Below are 21283 nucleotides of genomic sequence, written 5' to 3' on the forward strand. Positions count from 1 at the left end.
CAACAGAATGATCTGATGTGTGTATATACTGCAAAGTGATCACCACATAGATTAGTTAACATCCATCTCTTCACATAGTTACAGTTTTTTCTTGTGATGAGAACTTTTAAGATCTCCTCTCTAAGCAACTTTCAAATATACAATACAGTATTGTTAACTATGAGCTTCCCTGGTGGCTCAGATGGTAAAGAATCTGCCTGCAATGTAGGAGACCCTGGTTCAGTCCCTGGGTCGGGAAGATCCCCCGGAGAAGGGAATGGCAACCCACCCCACTATTCTCGCCTGGAGAATACCCTGGACAGAGGAGCCTGGCGGGTTACAGTCCCTGGTCTCTATGCTATACACTGCACCCCAGGACTGACTTTTCGTTTAGCTGAAATTACATCATTCTTTGTTGTCCATTTTTTCTATATTATGTGTGTCCTGTTTCCTGGTTGAAAGTACTTTGATGAGAAAAAGAACTAGAATCCAGGTCTACCGAGGACTATTCTAACTGACGTAGTTACCATTTATATGGTCACTTCTGTTTCAATTGCTTGACAAACTGGGAGTTTACCTTCAGAGATGTCTGATTAGAATGGACTAGATAGACACTTTCCAACCATTGTATTTTTAAAGGAAAACTGTTCTGCTCCAGGGCTCCTGGAAATATGTGGTAGGGTACCAACCAATGTGAATAGAATCTCCATATGCCTTTCAGGTTGAAGAAACAGTAGCTCCTTTCTGACCACAGTTCCTGAGCAACCACAATCCTTTCAGTGATACAAAGCCAGAATGTTGTTGCTCAGAGGTGAACAACCTCCCCCACCCCTGCTCTGACCACCCCAGTATTTGAACATACACATCTGCTTTTCTCATGTATCAGAGAGAGGTTGGGTTTCAATATTTAATTGCCACTGTGTCTGGAAGTCACACAGATGAATCCTGGGAAAGGAAGTTTCTCGACCCAGCCGTCATCTTCATCAGTCTCAGAGAATATTAACTAACATTAATTTCCTTTTTAAGACCCTTTAGAGTAATCAAGTTTCATCTAATTCTAATCAGCCTCTGGGTACACCAAGATTCTAAACTCTGTTGCAGATTATGTTAATCAGATTGTACAACCTAGAGGTAATTATCCCAAATAAAATTTCCCCTAAAATGTACTTCAGAGTCTGAAGTTTAAAGGGACAATGCTTTTTAACCTTTGAGTTTTGGTAAAATGTAGCTAAACTTTATTTTTAGTGAGTGAATTAGTGAATTTAGTGCCCACTGGGATTCCCATATAAGATTTGCCTGTGGATGTTGTATGTTTACTAAGTTCTAGACTATAAAGAAAGCTGAGCGCCAAAGATTTGATGCTTTGAACTGTGGTATTGGAGAAGACTCTTGAGAGTCCCTTAGACTGCAAGGAGATCCAACCAGTCCATCCTAAAGGAGATCAGTCCTGGGTATTCATTGGAAGGACTGATGTTGAAGCTGAAACTCCAATACTTTGGCCACCTGATGTGAAGAGCTGACTCATTTGAAAAGACCCTGATGTTGGGAAAGATTGAGGGCAGGAGGAGAAGGGGATGACAGAGGATGAGATGGTTGGATGGCATCACTAACTCGATGGACATGGGTTTGAGTGGACTCTGGGAGTTGGTGATGGACAGGGAGGCCTGGCATGCTGTGGTTCATGGGGTTGCAAAGAGTCGGACACTAGTGAGCGACTAAACTGAACTGAACTGAACTGAGACCCAGTATAGTGCTCAAGCCTACTAAAAAGGGAAAATGAACACCTGATTTGCCCATTCTCAGTCCCCAGATGTTGTTAAGGCAACATGAATCCTATTTGGGGACTTATCTCAAGCAGTTCTTTAACTTGGAACTTCATGTGTATAAGCTAAAGATTTGTGGGGACTTCCCTGACAGTCCAGTGGTTAAAATTCCGTCCTTCCATTGCAGAGGGCACAAGTTGAATCCCTGGTCGGAGAACTAAGATCCTGCATGATGCAGGGTATGGCCCCCCAAAATAAATAAATAAAGATTTGTTAATAGTTACTGAGCTCATGATATGGAATGAAAACTGTATTTAATAAGCTTAAACATATATACAACTACAGATACTGTGAGTGGATTTTAATAGAAATTTCCAGTTATGCTTCATTAAGGAAGAAGGAAGAGCCCCTAATCTGAATGGCCAAGAAAATCGTCTGTTCTGGCTAGGACTTCCACTTGTTTTTCTCTGCACTCTTAGACCCTGCTTTGCTGAGCCTATCTGGGAATGGCAGCTGATCTCCAAAGATGACCCTGCAGTAGCCCTGCCTCCTGGTGTGCATGCCCTTAAGGAGTGCTCCCTACAGTCCCCGTAATCTGGCCCTGTGTAACCACGAGAGTAGGGCAGAAACGTGCAGCTTCCTCCTTGGTCTCTGGGAACCGTTGTCCTGGGGTAACCCAGCCATCATGTAAGAAGCCTAACTACCCTGAGCACCGTGCTCAGGAGGCCAGCTTGCCATGTGCAGCTGTTCCAGCTACTCCAGCCAGAGGACTGGGCATGGGAGTGAAACAGCCACACATGTGTCCAGCCCAGTCAGTCCTTTGTCACATGTCTTCAGCCCTAATCATGAATTCATGGAAAACTTGACTGACCAGCTCAGTCCAATCAACTCAGAACCATGAGAGACGTGAATTATTTTTGTAAGCCTCTGGGTTTGGGGATAGTTTATTATATAACAGTAGAAAATGGGAACACTTAGCTTTCTTAACCCTTGTCTTTTGTACTGGGATGTTTGCATTTGCTGCATAAAATGCAGGTTATTTGTTCATTAAAAGCCTTCTGTGTGCCTTCTTAGGGATGGCTTCGCTTTGTTTTTCTGGTCTTACGCTCTTTTAAACATGTGCCTGGCTTGTGATCCCTAAAGCAGCAGCACCCTTTCCAGAATTTACTGTTTGTAGATTTTTTTGATGATGAGCATTCTGTCCGACATGAGGTGACCCCTCACTGTAGTTTTGATTTGCATTTCCCTAATAATTAGTGATGCTGAGCCTCTTTTCATGTGTCTGTTGGCCACTGTATGTCTTCTTTGAAGAAATGTCTATTTAGGTCTTCTGCCCATTTTTTGATTGGATTGATTGTTTTTTTTAATATTGAGCTACATGAACCATTTGTGTATTTTGGAGATTAATCCTTTGTCAGTTGTTTAGTTTGCAAATATTTTCTTCCATTCTGAGGGTTGTCTTTTCATCTTCTTTGCTGTGCAAAAGTTTTAAGTTTAATTAGACCCCATTAGTTTATTTTTATTACTCTAGGAGGTAAGTCAAAAAAGATCCTGCTGCGATTTATGTCAGAGAAGGTTCTGCCTGTTTTCCTCCAAGAGTTTTATAGTGTCTGGCCTCACATTCAGGTCTTTAATTCATTTGGAGTTTATTTTTGTGTATGGTGTTAGGTTGTAATTTTATTCTTTCACACATAGCTGTCCAGTTTTCCCAGCACCAACCACAGCCTCCTTTGTTACAGATTAGGTGACCATAGGTGTGTGGGTTTACCTCTGGGTGTTCTCTCCTGTTCCTTTGGTCTACATTTCTGTTTTGTTTCTTTTTGTGTCAGTACCATACTCTTTCTCTCTTTCTTGCTTTTTTTTCTTTTTTAAAAAAATTCCCTAAAGCAGTAACTGACAAGGATCTTGGGACTGTGGGATTACCATAATTCAGTACAACACTTTCTTGATTACTGTAGCTTTGTCAAATAGTCTTTTTTTAAAAAATTTATTAATTTATTTTAATTGGAGGCTAATTACTTACAATATTATAGTGGTTTTTGCCATACATTGGCATGAATCAGCCATGGGTGTACATGTGTTCCCCATCCTGAACCCCCCTCCTTCTTCCCTCTCTATCCCATCTCTCAGGGTCATCCCAGTGCACCAGCCCTGAGCACCCTGTCTCATGTGTCGACCCTGAACTGGCGATCTGTTTCACATATGGTAATATACATGTTTCAATGCTATTCTCTCAGATCATCCCACCCTCACCTTCTCCCACAGAGTCCAAAAGACTGTTCTATACATCTGTGTCTCGAATAGTCTTAAGGTCAGAGAACCTGATTTCCCCAGCTCCATTTTTCTTTCTCAAGATTGCTTTGGCTATTTGGGGTCTTTTGTTTTTCCATACAAATTGTAGAATTTTCTGTTCTAGTTCTGTGAAAAATACCATTGGTAATTTGATAGGGATTGCATTGAATCTGTAGATCACTTTGGGTAGTATAATCATTTTCACAATATTGATTCATCCAATTCATGGTATATCTATCTATCTGTCTATGTTGTGTTTGATTTCTTTCATCAGTATCTTATAGTTTTCTGTGTACACAGGTCTTTTGCCTCCTTAGGTTTATTCCTAGGTATTTTATTCTTTTTGTTACAGTGGTAAATGGAATTGTTTCCTTAATTTCTCTTTCTGACCATTTGTTCTTGGTGTATAGAAATGCAAGAGATTTCTGTATATTGATTAGAAAAAGGAACCTCCTGCACTGTTGGTGGGAATGTAAGTTGATACAGCCACTAAGAAGAGTATGGAAGTTTTTTAAAAAACTAAAAATAGAACTACCATGTGACCCAGCAGTCCCATTACTGGAAATATACCCAGAGGAAACCATAATCAAAAAAGACACAGGTACCCCATTGTTCATTGCAGCACTATTTACAATAGCCAGAATATGGAAAGCAACCTAAATGCCCATCAACAGAGAAATGGATAAAGAAGATGTAGTAGGGACTTCTCTGGTGATCGTTTGGTTGAGAGTCTGCCTGCCATGCCAACGCAGGGGACATGGGTTCAGTCCCTGGTTGGAGAGGATTCCACATGCCATGGAGCAGCTAAGCCTATGTGCCACAACTACTGAGCCTGCTCTCTAGCGCCCTCGAGCGGCAATCGCTGAAGCCTGTGTGCTACATCTGCTGAATCCCAAGCACCTAGAGCCCGTGCTGTGCAACAAGAGAAGCACCACAATGAGAAGCATGAGGGTAGCCCCTGTTCTCAACTAGAGAAAGCCTGAATGCAGCAATGAAGACCCAGTGCAACCAAAAATAAATAGTAAGTCAATAAATAAAATTTAATTATAAAAAAGATGTACTACATATATACAATGGAATATTACTCCATTGTGTGGGTCATTTCTAGGTTTATTTGGATAAACCTAGAAACTGTCAGTGAAGTCAGAAAGAGAAAAATATTGTATATCAATGCATATATGGAATCTAGAAAACTGGTATGGATGATATTATTTCCAAAACAGGAATAGAGAGAGACACAGACATAGAGAACAAATGTGTGAACACGGGAGGGGAAGGGGAAAATGCATCAGAGAAAAATGCAGGTCACAGTACATGGTATATGCTTCTATATCTATAAAGTTCAAGAGTAATGAACATCAAATTCTGCATTTTAGGTATACATGGTCAATGGTTAAACTACATAGTTAAGTCGCTCAGTCCTGTCTGACTCTTTGCGACCCCATGGACTGTAGCCCACCAGGCTCCTCTGTCCATGGGATTCTCCAGGCAAGAGTACTGGGGTGGGTTGCCATTTCCTTCTCCAGGGGATCTTCCCAACCCAGGGATCGAACCCAGGTCTCCTGTATTAGCAGATGCTTCAACCTCTGAGCCACCAGGGCATAGGAAAGCACATATATGATTATCATTGAAGTCAGGTGCATGTTAATTAACCCTTTATTGAAGAAGTCACATGAAGGTCAGTGAAGGCACTAGAGAAACTATTTCTTAACCCAAGTGGTAGTTACATGGGTGTTTGCTTTCTAATTATAATTTAAGTTACACCAGTGACCACCTGACCTGCCTCTTGAGAAACCTATATGCAGGTCAGGAAGCAACAGTTAGAACTGGACATGGAACAACAGACTGGTTCCAAATAGGAAAAGGAGTATGTCAAGGCTGTATATTGTCACCCCACTTATTTAATGTCTGTGCAGAGTACATCATGAGAAATGCTGGGCTGGAAGAAGCACAAGCTGGAATCAAGATTGCCGGGAGAAATATCAATAACCTCAGATATGCAGATGACACCACCCTTATGGCAGAATGTGAAGAGGAACTAAAAAGCCTCTTGATGAAAGTGAAAGAGGAGAGTGAAAAAGTTCGCTTAAAGCTCAACATTCAGAAAACAAAGATCATGGCATCCGGTCCCATCACTTCATGGGAAATAGATGGGGAAACAGTGGAAACAGTGTCAGACTTTATTTTGAGGGGCTCCAAAATCACTGCAGATGGTGACTGCAGCCATGAAATTAAAAGAGGCTTACTCCTTGGAAGAAAAGTTATGAGCAACCTAGATAGCATATTGAAAAGCAGAGACATCACTTTGCCAACAAAGGTCCGTCTAGTCAAGGCTGTGGTTTTTCCAGTGGTCATGTATGGATGTGAGAGTTGGACTGTGAATAAGGCTGAGCACCGAAGAATTGATGTGTTTGAACTGTGGTGTTGGAGAAGACTTGAGAGTCCCTTGGACGGCAAGGAGATCCAACCAGTCCATCCTAAAGGAGATCAGTCCTGGATGTTCTTTTGGAAGGACTGATGCTAAAGCTGAAACTCCAATACTTTGGCCACCTCATGTGAAGAGTTGACTCATTGGAAAAGACCCTGATGCTGGGAGGGATTGGGGGCAGGAGGAGAAGGGGCCAGCAGAGGATGAGATGGCTGGATGGCATCACCGACTCGATGGACATGTGTTTGGGTGAACTCCAGGAGTTCGTGATGGACCAGGAGACCTGGCGTGCTGCAATTCATGGGGTTCCAAAGAGTCGGACATGACTGAGCAACTGAACTGAACTGTATATTTTCTAACTTATCTGTGGCTGCACTGGATCTTTGTTGCTTTCTGTAGTTGCGGTGAAGGTGGGCTGCTCTAGGTTGCGGTACGAGCTTCTCATTTCAGTGGCTTCACGGTGAGGAACACAGGCTCTAGGCCTGTGGGCTCAGTAGTTGTGCACACAGGCTTAGTTGTACCGTGACATATGGAATCTTCCCAGACCAGGGATCGTACCTATGTACCCTACATTGGCAGGCAGATTCCTAACCACAGTACCACCAGGGAAGTCTGGCACTAATGTATTTTAAACAATTCTATATGAAGGATTTATTTCCAAGTTTTAAAAAAGAAATTTTTAAAAAGCACTCGGGAGACTTCTAGGTCCTAGAGATATGTTTTTAAATAGATATGCTAAAGCACTTATATGAAAAAAAACTATGTATTTGCATCTATATACATATCTATAGTATAATATATATTCCTTGTAGAAAATCTGTATAATACAGAGAAAACTAAAAATCATTCATAATCCCACCACTTTTGACATTTTGAAATAACCACCCTTGACATTTTGATGTATTCCTTGCAGTTTCTACAGTCTGTTGGTGACTTTTCTTTTTTTTGAAGCAAAATTGGAAACATATCATATATGCTGTTTTGAAAGTTGATTTTTTTCTCTTACCGTATCGTGAACATTTCCCCATACTTTGACACTTTGAGATATTAATTTGCTATTGAAATCAGCCACAGGCTTCAGGATCACCCCATGTAATTAGTTCCCCAAGGAAAAATGTTCTGCTTTTTTGATGCTGTCAGCCTCCTAAGCTGTAAAAAATATGAACCAGCATGCAGAGAAAATGTGAAAATTATCTGCTACTTTTAGAATTTTATTTCTAGAGTTTTAATAAAATCAGAAAAGAGAATATGCTCATGCAAACAAAGCCTTTAGAATTTAGATCAGAGAATAATGACAGTTCTTCCTATAAAAGTGAAAACTCAGCTCTTAGATAAAGAATGCTAAAACTCTGATCACTAGGCTAGTAATGCCCTTTGACAAGGAATTCTTCTCTAAAGTTTTGTCATAAAAAAGTATTTTCATGGTCAGAACAAGCTGGGGAGCGTAGATATTTTTAGGACCTTTTTTTCACTATTTTTAACTTATTAAAAACTCAAGATCTTCCTTGTGTGGAATGACATGAAAGTTTTTTTGTGTGTGTTTCTTGGTTAAACATCATAACTGTTTCTTGATGTTTATGAACATTAGCACTAAGAGAGTTAAGATACATTTAGATAATTTTCTTAATGGTTTTCCCACAACCCTCCAACTAAGCAGTGAGACAACCTTTAGTAAAGGTGTAGGATCCATTCCAAATAAAGTTGATCTGGAGGTGTTGTGGTATACAATATTTACCTTATTAAATGGTTTCTTTATATTTCTATTTTTTATAGTAAGCATGTTTTTCGTGCTCAAGTATTATTATAAACTCTAGAGTTCATTTTTTTAAAAAAGGGTACAGTTATATTTAAGGATATGTCAATAATTTTAACTTTAGTTTTTTCCAGCCACATTGCTCCTAAATATTTAGCAGTGAAAGTTAGCTAGCTACAGTATTGTTAGTATTGTTAATATAACAATAAGGGGGAAAAAAATATTTGAAGTTTATTTAAGAGTAAGTGGTTACTGACAAACTTGAATAAAAATACATTGTACACATGAAAATTATATAAATGTTGTAAACCAGTCTCAAAAAATATCAAGCTCTTCTTAGCTTTTTCTATGAAATGATGAAATCATTGTATTTGAGTTTTTACAAGTGATAACCTGATCAGTTTGTTAGATTTTCTGAGTGTTCAAGTCTACTACATATATTAAGCAAAGTGTGAGAGAGATTTTTCTTCCTTACTTTTCACAATTAAGAACATCTGTATGGGGAGTACTTAGGGATAAAGCAGATGGGCTTTGTGCTTTATGTTTGTATTAGGTTGGTGCAAAAGTAATTGCAAAAAGTAATTGCAGTTTTTTGCATTGTAAATTTGCCTTTGATATTGGAACGCATTCTTAAACAAATGTGGTTATGCTATACATAATTTTAATGCACATTTCTCATTTTATTTTTATTTTTTGCTATTGACTTATTACTTGCTGTTTATATTTATTTTAGATTAGGGACATGATGTTAGACAAAAAGCAAATTTGAGCAATTTTCTTATTTGAGTTCAAAATGGGTCATAAAGCATTGGAGACAACTCACAACATCAACAACACATTGGGCCTAGAAACTGCTAACAAATGTACAGTGCAGTGGTGGTTCAAGAAGTTTTGCAAAGGCGACAAGAGCCTTGAAGATGAGCATAGTGGCTGGCCATTGGCAGGTGACAACAACCAACTGAGGGCAGTCACTGAAGCTGACCCTCGTACTACTACACAAGAAGCCACCATTGGCCATTCTGTGGTCATTCAGCATCTGAAGTAAATTGGAAAGGTGAAAAAGCTCTATAAGTGTGTGCCTCATGAGCTAACCAAAAATCAAAAAAAGAGTCATTTTGAAGTGTCTTTTTATTCTACGTGACAATAACGAACCCATTTCTCAATCAGATTGTGATGACAGCGGATTTTATATGACAACTGGCGACAACCAGCTCAGTGGTTGGATTGAAAAGAAGCCCCAAAGCACTTCCCAAGGCCAAACTTGCACCATAAAAAGGCATGGTCACTGTTTGGTGGTCTGCTGCCAGTCTGATCATTATAGCTTTCTGAATCCTAGTGAAACCATTACATCTGAGAAGTAAGCTCAGCAAATCAGTGAGATACACTGAAAACTGCAGTGCCTGCAGCCAGCCTTGGTCAACAGAAAGGGCCCAATTCCTCTCCACAACAATGCCTCACCACACATCATATAACCCATGCTTCAAAAATGACTTAGGCTAGGAAGTTCTGCCTCATCCACCACCTTCACCTGACCTCTCACCAACTGACTACCACTTCTTCAAGCATCTCAGTAACTTTTTGCAGGGAGAATGGTTCCACAACCAAAAGGATGCAGGAAATGCTTTCCAAGAGTTCATTGAATCCCAAAGCACAGATTTTTACAGTACAGGAATAAGCAAAGTTATTTCTCATTGGCAAAAATGTGTTGATTGTAATGGCACCTATTTTGATGAATAAAGATGTTTTTGAGCCTAGTTATGATTTAAAATTCACAGGTCGAAGAATCAATATTGTGAAAATGACTATACTACCAAACACAATTACAGATTCAATGCAATCCCTATCAAATTACCAATGGCATTTTTCACAGAACTAGAACAAAAAATCTCACAATTCATATGGAAACACGAAAGACCCCAAATAGCCAAACCAGTCTTGAGAAAGAAGAATGGAGCTGAAGGAATCAACCTTCCTGACTTCAGATTATCCTACAAAACTCCAGTCATCAAGACAGTATGGTAAGGGCACAAAAACAGAAATAAAGACCAGTGGAAAAGAAAGAAAGAAAGAAAGTGAAGTCACTCAGTCGTGTCTGACTCTTTGCGACCCCATGGACTGTAGCCTACCAGGCTTCCCCATCCACGGGATTTGGCAAGGGTACTGAAGTGGGTTGCTGTTTCCTTCTCCAGGGGATCCTCCCGACCCAGGAATTGAACCCAGGTTTCCTTCATTGCAGGCAGACGCTTTACCCTCTGAGCCACCAGGGAAGCCCCAAAGACCAGTGGAACAAGATAGAAAGCCCAGAAGTAAACCCATGCATCTATGGGTACCTTATTTTTGATAAAGGAGTTGAGAATATACAATGGGGCAAAAACAGCCTCTTCAATAAATGGTGCTGGGAAAACTGGACAGCTACATTTAAAAGAATGAAATTAGAACACTTTTAACACCATACACAAAGATAAACTCAAAATGGATTAAAGACCTACATTTAAGACCAGAAACTATAATATTCTTAGAGGAAAACATAAGCAGAACACTTAGTGACATAAATCAAAGCAAGATCCTCTATGACCCACCTTCTAGTGTAACGGAAATAAAAACAAAAGTAAACAAGTGGGACCTGATTAAACTTAAAAGCTTTTGCACAGCAAAAGAAACTATAAGCAAAGTGAGAAGACAACCCTCAGAATGGGAGAAAATAATAGCAAATGAAACAACTGACAAAGGATTAATTTCCAAAATATACAAGCAGCTCATACAACTTAATGCCAGAAAAACAATCAACCCAATCAAAAGTGGGAAAAAGACCAAAGAAGACATACAGATGGCTAACAAACACATGAAAAGATGCTCAACATCGCTCATTGTTAAAGAAATGCAAATAAAACCACAATGGGATATCACCTCATACAGATCAGAATGACCCTCATCAAAAAGCCTACAAACCATAAATGCTGGAGAGGGTGTGGAGAAAAGGTAACGCTCTTGCACTGTTGGTGGGAATGTAAATCGATGCAGCCACTATGGAAGAGGTATGGAGAGTCCTTAAAAAACTAGGAATAAAACCACCATATAGACCTGACCCAGCAATCCCGCTCCTAGGCATATGCCCTGAGGAAACCAAAATTGAAAGAGACACATGTATCCCATTGTTCACTGCAGCACTATTTACAATAGCTAGAACATGGAAGCAACCTAGATATCCATCGACAGATGAATGGATAAAGAAGTTGTGGTACATATACACAACGGAATATTACTCAGCCATAAAAAGGAATGCATTTGAGTCAGTTCTGATGAGGTGGATGAACCTAGAACCTATTATACAGAGTGAAGTAAGTCAGAAAGAGAAAGATAAATATTGTATTCTAACACATATATACGGCATCTAGAAGAATGGTACTGAAGAACTTATTTACAGGGCATCAATGGAGAAACAGACATAGAGAATATACTTATGGACATGGGAGAGGGAAGGAGAGTGTGAGATGTATGGAAAGAGTAACATGGAAACTTACATTACCATATGTAAAATAGATAGCCAATGGGAATTTACTGTATGGCTCAGGAAACTCAAACAGGGGCTTTGTATCAACCTAGAGGGGTAGGATTGGGAGGGAGATGGGAGGGAGGTTCAAAAAGGGGGGATATATGTATACCTATGGCTGATTCATGTTGAGGTTTGACAAAAAACAACAAAATTCTGTAAAGCAATTATCCTTCAATAAAAAAATTAAAAAGAAAAAGCAAACAAAAATTCATGGGTCAAAACTGTAGTTATGTTTGCACCAACCTAATAAATGATGTTGAATGTGAAAAATAGGTACGTAATATAGAAGTATTCTTATGTAGCTAAATTTTGATGTGTTGCCTTTTTATGCCTAATTCAAAAACTTAATGTAAAACTATTTGAATAAGTTCATAGGTTTTCAGATTTGTCATGAAATAAAATCATCACAGTGAAATAAAACAATATAAAAAAAGTATCACTGTTTTTTACAGTAGAATTGGTAGAGAAAGTTTGTTTCTTCATTTATATATTTTCCATCTCCAGTGATTTTTCTTTATTTATAATAAGATATTGCCAATCATTTAGTCATTAAGAATTATTTCTGTTATTTCCAGACAGATGTTATATTTTTCTAATTAAGTAGTAGTTTATGCTTAAAGACTAATTTAAAATAAAATGATAGTGTCATACAAATTTGATTCTTTCAACCCCATAATCTTTGCTTTCATATTATTTTGTAACCGTAATACAAGTTTTCTCAGTCTTAGCACCATGGACGTTTGGGCAGATAAGTCTTTGATGTGGGGAGCCCTCCTGTGCTTTGAAGGATGTTTAGCAACATTTCTGGCCTCAGTAGACAAGACTCCAATCACGCTTTGTGATTCTAGACCCTACCAGGTATCCCCGGGAGACAAAACTGACTCTAGTTAAGAATCATGCCATAGTGTATTCTCTAAAATTCTTATCATGACTTTCAGGAGCATAGTTTGGAATAAAGCAGTGTACCACTAGTGAAAAGTGAAAGTGAACGTCACTCAGTTGTGTCCAACTCTTTGTGACCCCATGGACTATACAGTCCATGGAATTCTCTAGGCCAGAATACTAGAGTGGGTAGCCATTCCCTTCTCAAGGGAATCTTCCCCAACCCAGGGATCAAACCAGGTCTCCCGCATTGCAGGCAGGCAGATTCTTTACCAGCTAAGCCACCAGGGAAATAGCTAGGCCCAAAATCAGCAGAACAAATTTTGCTTCTGGGCAGTATTTTGGATAGTTCAGCATCAATAAAAAGGTCATAAACAGTAACTATATTTTTTCATCAAAGTCTAGATTGTCTAGGTAATTGGTATAGAACAGACCACTGGGAACATTTTAGTGAGTGCCACACAGGGAAATAAAATTAGTCAGTAGGTACAGATGTCATTTATGGCTGTTTTTCTTCAATCTTTATTTTAAAATGTGAGGCAACAGGATCTGCAGAAATTAAAGGACACATGAAAGCCCTTATACTAGTTTGTGTTACTCTCAAATCGCGGTAATTTCAATGACATACTAGAATAAAAATGTGTTTCACTTCTTTTGCCATTTATATATAACAGGTGATGCCCACTGCCCTTCTGGGAACATCATCAATCCAACTTCCTCTCCAAAAATTTTGGCATTCTGTATCATGACGAACACACAGTGGACAAGCCAGTTTACAGGATATTTTTCCATTTAAACATATGCCAGAGGGGGAAAAAAAATTTAATTTAGCTCTTTGAGAGAAAAACAAAATGACTTCAAATTTTATTAGATTGGCTGTGCAGAAGGGGGAAATATACAGGTCTTTGCTGCCAACATTTATTAGGCTTAATATGCATTTGATAGCTAATGGAAGTTATTGACAGAGACTCCAAAGGTAGTTGACATTACTAGACTCCTTGAGGTGGGTGTCAAGGAGAAGGTAAGACAGAACCAAGTTCTGAACTAGCAGAGAACCTACTCACCATGTCTGCGTGGTTTCCTTTACTCTGTGACTTCTACCTGCTTCAGAGCAAAGCAAAAAATGGAAAAAAAGAAAATGTTATTTTACAGTGTAACGTCTTCCTTGATTTTTTACTAAACAAGTTGAGATTAATCTTGTTTTTAAACCCCATCTCAATATAAGATTGAACTTCTCACGTAAGTGGTTGATTGTAACTTTATGGCCACTAAAAGATTTCAAACTGCATTCATGCCTCTTTGTACACAAAATGAAAAATGGGCAAAATAATGACGATTGATGTTTCCTTAAGTCTGCTCTGTTTAATTCTGCTGTCTGCTCTTCTGCAGTGGTGTCTCTAATTGTACATAGTTTAACGATATCTAGGAGTATAAAGTTGGTGCCCATAAATAGCTTGTAAATAGCTTTTCTAAAATAAAATGGTTTCAATAATTGTATTTAGTAACTTGATTGCTGAAACTTGGTTGCCTCTGATAATGCACTGTTATAATAATAGGTGTAAAAGATGTCATATATATTACATGGGGGTGGGTCGGGGGATGTGTGTTTGGATATGTGTATGCTACTGCTAAGTCATTTCAGTTGTGTCCGACTCTGTGCGACCCTATAGACAGCAGCCCACAAGGCTCCCCCGTCCCTGGGATTCTCCAGGCAAGAACACTGGAGTAGGTTGCCATTGCCTTCTCCGATGCGTGAAAGTGAAAAGTGAAAGTGAAGTCGCTCAATTGTGTCCAACTCTTAGTGACCCCATGGACTGCAGCCCACCAGGCTCCTCCATCCTTGGGATTTTCCAGGCAAGAGTACTGGAGTGGGGTGCCATTGCCTTCTCCGGGTATGTGTATAGTATAGACTTAATTCTTCACTTGTGATACATCCCTAAATGTGGAATTTGCTAGATAAAATTTTTAGAGTTTTTGATGTATATGGCTAACTGCTCTTTCAGAAATGCCGTGACAGCATACTCTAGACTATCATCTGAGTGAGTACAAATCTCCTACTGACTTCAGTTCTTGTCCTGAGCCCTCTAGCTACTTCCTCTTACTCTAATGATGAAAACTCCTATCACATCCCATTTTATCTTTCAGCTTTGTTTACAGTGATTTTTGTCACAACTTTAAAGTTTTTACATAGTCAATGTCTTCCTTTAGAGATTCTGTGGTAGTTAGAATTTTTGTCATCTCAAAAAAATATTTTTGAAAAATCCCTACATTTGTATTATATTATGTCATTTTTACATGTGTATCAGTTTCCTGTGGAATTTATTTTGATGTAAGATGTATTTTAGGTTTTTAAATATGCTATTTCCAAATGATTAACAGTTGTCTTATCATCTTTTATTAAATAATCTTTCTCTAATGGCCACATACACACAAAAGATGGGACTTATAAAAGTAAAATCATGCCATGCTACTGTTGTCCAGGAAACCCTCTGAACTGTGTTAAGGGGACTTATCTGGTATTTAGGATTTGTTTGTCACTGTATATGCAAATGTTCTGAAAGTGCCTAAGGTGGCGCCAGGCACGTAGTAGACAATAGATAGTTGCTGAATGAATGTGTGGGAAGTGGGTATCTTGGTATAAAAGTATTCCTTATCTTACAACATAAAAAAATGTTAAATCAGTAGAGAAAAACACGTACAAAAGAAGGCATGTAACCATCACCCAGCTTGAGCAGTTACCAACTCAAGGCCAGTACTGTTTTACTACTTTTCCCACCTACCTTCCCCTTCCTATATTGTTTAGAAGCAAATCCCAGGTAGTGTTCTATTCATAAATGTTTCAGTGTCTATCTCAAAAAGATCAAGTCGTTTTTCTTGAAACACCACATTATTATGCCTAAAAAACTAAAACAATGCCTTTACAGCACCAGGTACCCTGTCAGCCTTCAAGTTTTCAACTGTCTCATAAATGACATTTTTTTTTACAGTTTTTCATTTGAATCAGGACTCAAAAAAGATCCACGAAATGTGATTATTTAATATACAATAGTTCTCAAGTATTTTTTGATCTTTGGTTTTCTCTTCTCTCTTTTCCCCCTGATAATTTATTTGTTGAAGAACTGGGTTATTTGTATTGCCGCATTTCCCACAGCCTAGAGTTTGCTGATTGTATCCTAATACTGTCATTTACTTAAGTGTTACTTATATGCCTCTGTCTCCTGTATTTCCTGTAAACTGGTAGTTGGAGCTAAAGGCTTAATCAGATTCAGATTCGGTTTTCTTTTTGGCAAGCCCAAAAAGAAGGCAGTGGCCTGTCATAATGACAGCGTTACTGGCATTTTGTTCAGGGCCTTGCAAATTGATTTTGCTAACATTTGTTGAGTATTTTCTGTGTGCCTAGCAAAGTGCTTATGTTCTCTATAGGCATTATGTCACTCAATAATATTTAAGCTTTATAATACTAGTACATATCAATTTCTATCTGATGACTAGACCTCTTATTAGGGCCAAGTAATCTTAAATGTCTTTCAAACAAACCCCTTGGTGTATGTTCATGGTCATTTATGTGATTTAATTTGGAAATCTATCTGGACTTTCTCTTTATTGGATTCATTTAGAGCTATACAAAAATAACTTGCATTTAAGGCATTTTTAAAATGTTTTAATAATAAAACTCAGAGAGCTATCATTTAACTGTGAATTTGTTGTACTCAAGCTTTTTGGTACTGCGATTCACTTCACAAAGACCGATATCTAAACCACAAATAAAGCCAAAAGACTTCCGTATTTCTGAGTCCCTTTTCCTCTGCACTCTTTGTCTCTGCAGATGCACTTTGGTCTCTTTCATCTCTTGCGGCTTTCTTTGCATGCCCACAGCGCTCACAGTATCCCTCTGTTGTCCACTGTGAGAAACTGACTTGGGATTGTTCAAGCAAAACTAGCTTTTCGTTGTTTGTTTACATGTCTTTTTATTTTTGCTCAATTCTCCCCATGGTCCTAAATTCAGTTATTTATAAAATCAGACCATTGGAGTTCCAGACTCAAAACATAAATGTCAAATTATCTTGACCAGCTGACAGTTTTGGAGATGAAACTGTTTGATATGTAGTTGATGGAGAAAAGCCACCAACTGACCAGAGTCACAATTAGATACCAGAGCACTAGTTGCAAAGCAAGGCAAAGAGGATCCTATTGTACAGCTTTACAGACTGACATGCGTGGAGCCATTTATTCTTTATATATATTAATCTTTCTTCTCCTTTAATAGTTGTAACTTTTCCCTCAAATTTCCAGAATATCTGTTAGGTGAAGCATTTGATTGATTGAATAAAAGGAACATAAAGCATTGGTGAATACAGCAGGGAAATAGGAATGAATGTGAAGTTTCATTTCTTACTCTGATTGTACCTCACTGTGAGACATTAGACTAGTAGCCAAATTCTCTGTTTTTATTTCTTTAAAGCACAATTATTTTTGGCATACTTATTCATAAAGAACTTTAAGATTCTTATTTGAACCAGTCTTCTGTAAGCTTGTCATAAGAGGGGATTGTGTCTCTCTTCACCTGATCTTACTGGGTGTCCAGGGTAGCATGGTGCATGTGCTTGGGCTTAATGAGTAACTTTGGATGCTGGTGGTATTTGAAAGACTATACATTTTAAAGGGTATTTTGTTCTCTTTTTCTTGGCAAGACCAAGGAGCTTCCTTTTCTAAGACCAATGCTTTTTAGACTCAGTGAAAGTACACATTGTTCTAGGAGAATTGCCATATGAAAGCCTAGAATATATATTGAGTGCTTCCAAGAAAGGGGGAAAAGTCATGTTCTAGGACAGTGAATGCTGACTGGGTGCTGAATGATTGACTATTATGTGCTGTTTTACTTACAGGCTCGCTTCTCATATGTGCGAATGAAATATCTTTTCTTTTCCTGGTTGGCGGTTTTTGTTGGAAGCTGGATTATATATGTGCAATACTCTACCTATACAGAACTATGCAGAGGAAAGGACTGTAAGAAAATAATAGTAAGTATTTTTTATTTTCTAGTATATGAAAAAACTTATTCTCTAATTGAAGTAGAGTTGATTTAAAATGTTGTACCAATCTCTGCTGTGCAGTGTGACTCAGTTATATACATATACACATTCTTATATATATATATATATATATATATATGCACACACATATATATATATTATTTTCCATTATGGTTTATCCCAGGAGGCTGGGTGTAGTTTCCTGTGCTATATGATAGGACCTTGTTGTTTATCCATTCTAAGTGTAATAACACATTAAAAAACTATATTAATAACACATTATGTTTATTACTTATACATAGACTAAAAATTATTTTCAAAAAGTAAAGGTTAATTTGATTTTGAGTTGTGTCGAATTTCTTACCATTTTGATATGACCAAATTAGTAGGACTGTTCCCCACTTTGAAAAACTCTGCATTCAGAAATCTGAGTAAGCCAGACTAGTATGAGAGCATACTTATTACAAAGAGGGATTCTTGCTTTTCAAATACACTTGAAGTTTAGTTTACTCTAATCAGATGGATTTTTAAATATTTATAGTATGAAAGTGTTATTTGCATTCATCCTTTCTGTAACATATCTTTTAAATAAATGGAGTCATTCTCGAATGCTGAAAATATATGTAAAAAGTATATATGTGTATTTATTATTTAATTTCTATCCTACTGGATATATCTTAGGAAAATCACTCTAACAGAATAAGATTTCTAGTAGTAAATATTGGTTCCATAGCACTTATATTTTAAATGTTTGTGGATAATATTTAACTCCTTGTTTTCTGCTAATATCTTCTATATAAATAATATTAAAAACATCTAAGAATTATATTTTTATATAATAATTATTGAGATCCCAATTATTATAACTTATTAATGATTCTAATTATTGAATGGTTACTTTTTAAACAGGCCAGTGGTGCTAGGTGTGTACATTTAGCAGGGAGAAAGGTATCCTGACCTTCTGAACTTAGAGTCTAGTAGGGAAGAAAATGAATAATTACAGTAAGGTAAGATAATTATTATAATTATTACAGTAATAAATGATATAGGGTCATAAGACAGGGAGACCTGAAGCTTTCCAAAGTTCTAAGAGAATAAAAATCAGGTTAACTCTAGACATTCTGTCAGTTAGAATAAAAATAAATTATTCCCCAGGAGTATGACATCCTCTTAGTAGTCAGAAGAGAAATACTGATATAAGAAGCCAGGGAATTAATTACCAAGGAAGAGTTCCAAATCAAGGAAGGGTGAAAGATGTCAATCTCATGTTCATTCCATGTCCATTCCAGATCCTTGAGGACTTTTAGAATAGAAGGAAACTTTGAGGCCAGGCAGCATACTGGGTACTTCATATCGTCATTAGTACTGAAAATAATCCTGTGAAAGCCCCCCCAAACCCACTTTACTAATAAAGAAATATGACTAACAAGAGAGAAGAATGTGCCTCTCCTGGTGGAGCCAGAGTTTGACCCCAACTCTGTCTCTATAGAAAGCTCATGCTCTTTCTGCTACCCAGAGTCAGAAAAGGCTGATAAAGGAAGTTATAGATTAATAAAGCTAACAACCCCCCCCCCACAGAACTCACCAGCTCAGCTTCAGTGAAGAAGAAAGAAGTTATATAATCAACTATAATAACACATAAATAACCAAAACTATTTGAAATGTTTATTTTCCTTTTTTTAAGGTCACCTTTGTCAAACTGGGTTTCTTGAGGCACCTTAAAAGGTAGTCCATGAGTCAGATATACTTGAAAACAGAAAGTTAAACAAATATAAAGAGTTGACTTTACTGAGGACTTCTTAGGATCTTTAATATACTAGTGTGTGTTCTGCATCTTCAAAGAAAGCAAATATATTTGATTAGGAGAAAAATCCATCCCCACTGTAACCTTCCCAGGAAGACCTATTAACATCATCTGGCTATGTTAGAAACACTGTCCTAAGAGATTAGAAATAGATGTGGTTTTATCTTGTTTTTACTATAGTAGCCTTTAAAATGTAAGGCATATGTTGGTATATATTCTGTTATGAGTGAAATTGTAGTTTAAGTACCTCATTTTTCATTTTAATGGGTAAGAAATGAAAGCAAAACATAATTCTAGCATAATTTAATGGTTATCTTTCTAAAACTTGAAAATAATAAACAAGTTTTCTAAGCCTAAAATATATCTTTTTCCTAAGACTGTCTTTAAAAAAAAAATTGTAGTTTCTCTACATTTGGGAATTATGTTCTTAAACTTACCCAAACTGGTAATACTTTAAGACCAGTAATACTAAATAGTACTGATATGGCATAGGAATTGTGTGATTAGAAAAGAAAGCAATGGGGCTTCCCTGGTGACTCACTGACAAAGAATCTGCCTGTCAATGCAGGGGACACAGGTTCAATCTTCCATAAAGATCCCACATGCTATGGAGCAACTAAGCCTGTGCCTCGCAGCTACTGAGCCTGTGCTCTAGATCCAGGGAGCTGCAACTACTGAGCTCACATACCTAGACCCTGTGCTCTGCAACAAGAGAAGCCATGGCAATGAGAAGTCTGTGCACCACAACTAGAGAGTAGACCCTGCTCGCTGCAACTAGAGAAAAAGCCTAAGCAACAGCAAAGACCCAGCACAGCCAAAAATAAAATTATTTTTTTAAAAAAGAAAGAAAACAGGCAGAGAAAATATTTTTAAAGTATATGTTAAAGCTTCAAAGAACTAACAAGGTAGTGAGGAATTACTTGATTAAGATCTGAGAAAAGGGGGACTTCCCTGGTGGGCCAATGGCTAAGATTCTGTGATCCCAGTGCAGGGGCCCTCGGTTCAATCCCTGGTCAAGGAACTAGATCCCATGTGCCACAACTTCGGAATTCGAATGCCACAACTAGAGATCAAAGATCAAAGAAACCAGTGCTGCCAGTAAGATTCAGCATAGACAAATTAAATAAGTAAATATTAATTAAAAAAACAGATCTGAGAAAGGATAAGACTTAAGAGACGTGAGCCTTGATTTTGTAACTCTGTTTGCCTGGATATATATGACCTAAAATATAGTCTTATGAGGCTGCTGCTGCTAAGCCGCTTCAGTTGTGTCCGACTCTGTGCGACCCCATAGACGGCAGCCCATGAGGCTCCCCCATCCCTGGGATTCTCCAGGCAAGAACACTGGAGTGGGTTGCCATTTCCTTCTCCAATGCATGAAAGCAAAAAGTCAAAGTGAAGTCGCTCAGTTGTGCCCGACTCTTAGCGACCCCATGGACTGCGGCCCACCAGGCTTCTCCGTTCATGGGATTTTCCAGGCAAGAGTACTGGATTGGGGTGCCATTGCCTTCTCCCTTATGAGGTAGGAAGATAAAAATATAGTACAGTTTCTACCAAGAGTGGGACCTTGGTACACCATGCTTTGGGCTGAGATCCCAAAGGGCTGAACCCCAAGAGTGCAGGTGAGCTAAAAGAATCTCAAGAAAAGTGAGCTAACTTTTGTAGCTTCTTTTTCCCTTGAGGAATTTGCTGATACTAGGCATGAGCAGGCATCTGAGAACCAGGACTATATACTGGGAGACCTTTGCTCTGGGGACAAGAAACCAGCAAGCTTTTATAGAATACTAAGGGAACCT

General features: G+C 38.1%; 1 protein-coding gene across 1 annotated transcript in view; it reads left to right on the forward strand.

The window, feature by feature from the left end:
* DIPK1A (divergent protein kinase domain 1A) overlaps positions 1 to 21283 on the forward strand; it is a 127933-nt gene that overhangs the window by 66030 nt on the left and 40620 nt on the right. Inside the window, exon 2 of the mRNA XM_040232300.1 lies at positions 17537 to 17671. Within this exon, the coding sequence (XP_040088234.1) occupies positions 17537 to 17671 (135 nt within the window). The remainder of the gene's footprint in view (positions 1 to 17536; positions 17672 to 21283) is intronic.

Source organism: Oryx dammah, unplaced genomic scaffold (genome assembly GCF_014754425.2).
Source record: "Oryx dammah isolate SB20612 unplaced genomic scaffold, SCBI_Odam_1.1 HiC_scaffold_28, whole genome shotgun sequence".
Lineage (NCBI taxonomy): Eukaryota > Metazoa > Chordata > Mammalia > Artiodactyla > Bovidae > Oryx > Oryx dammah.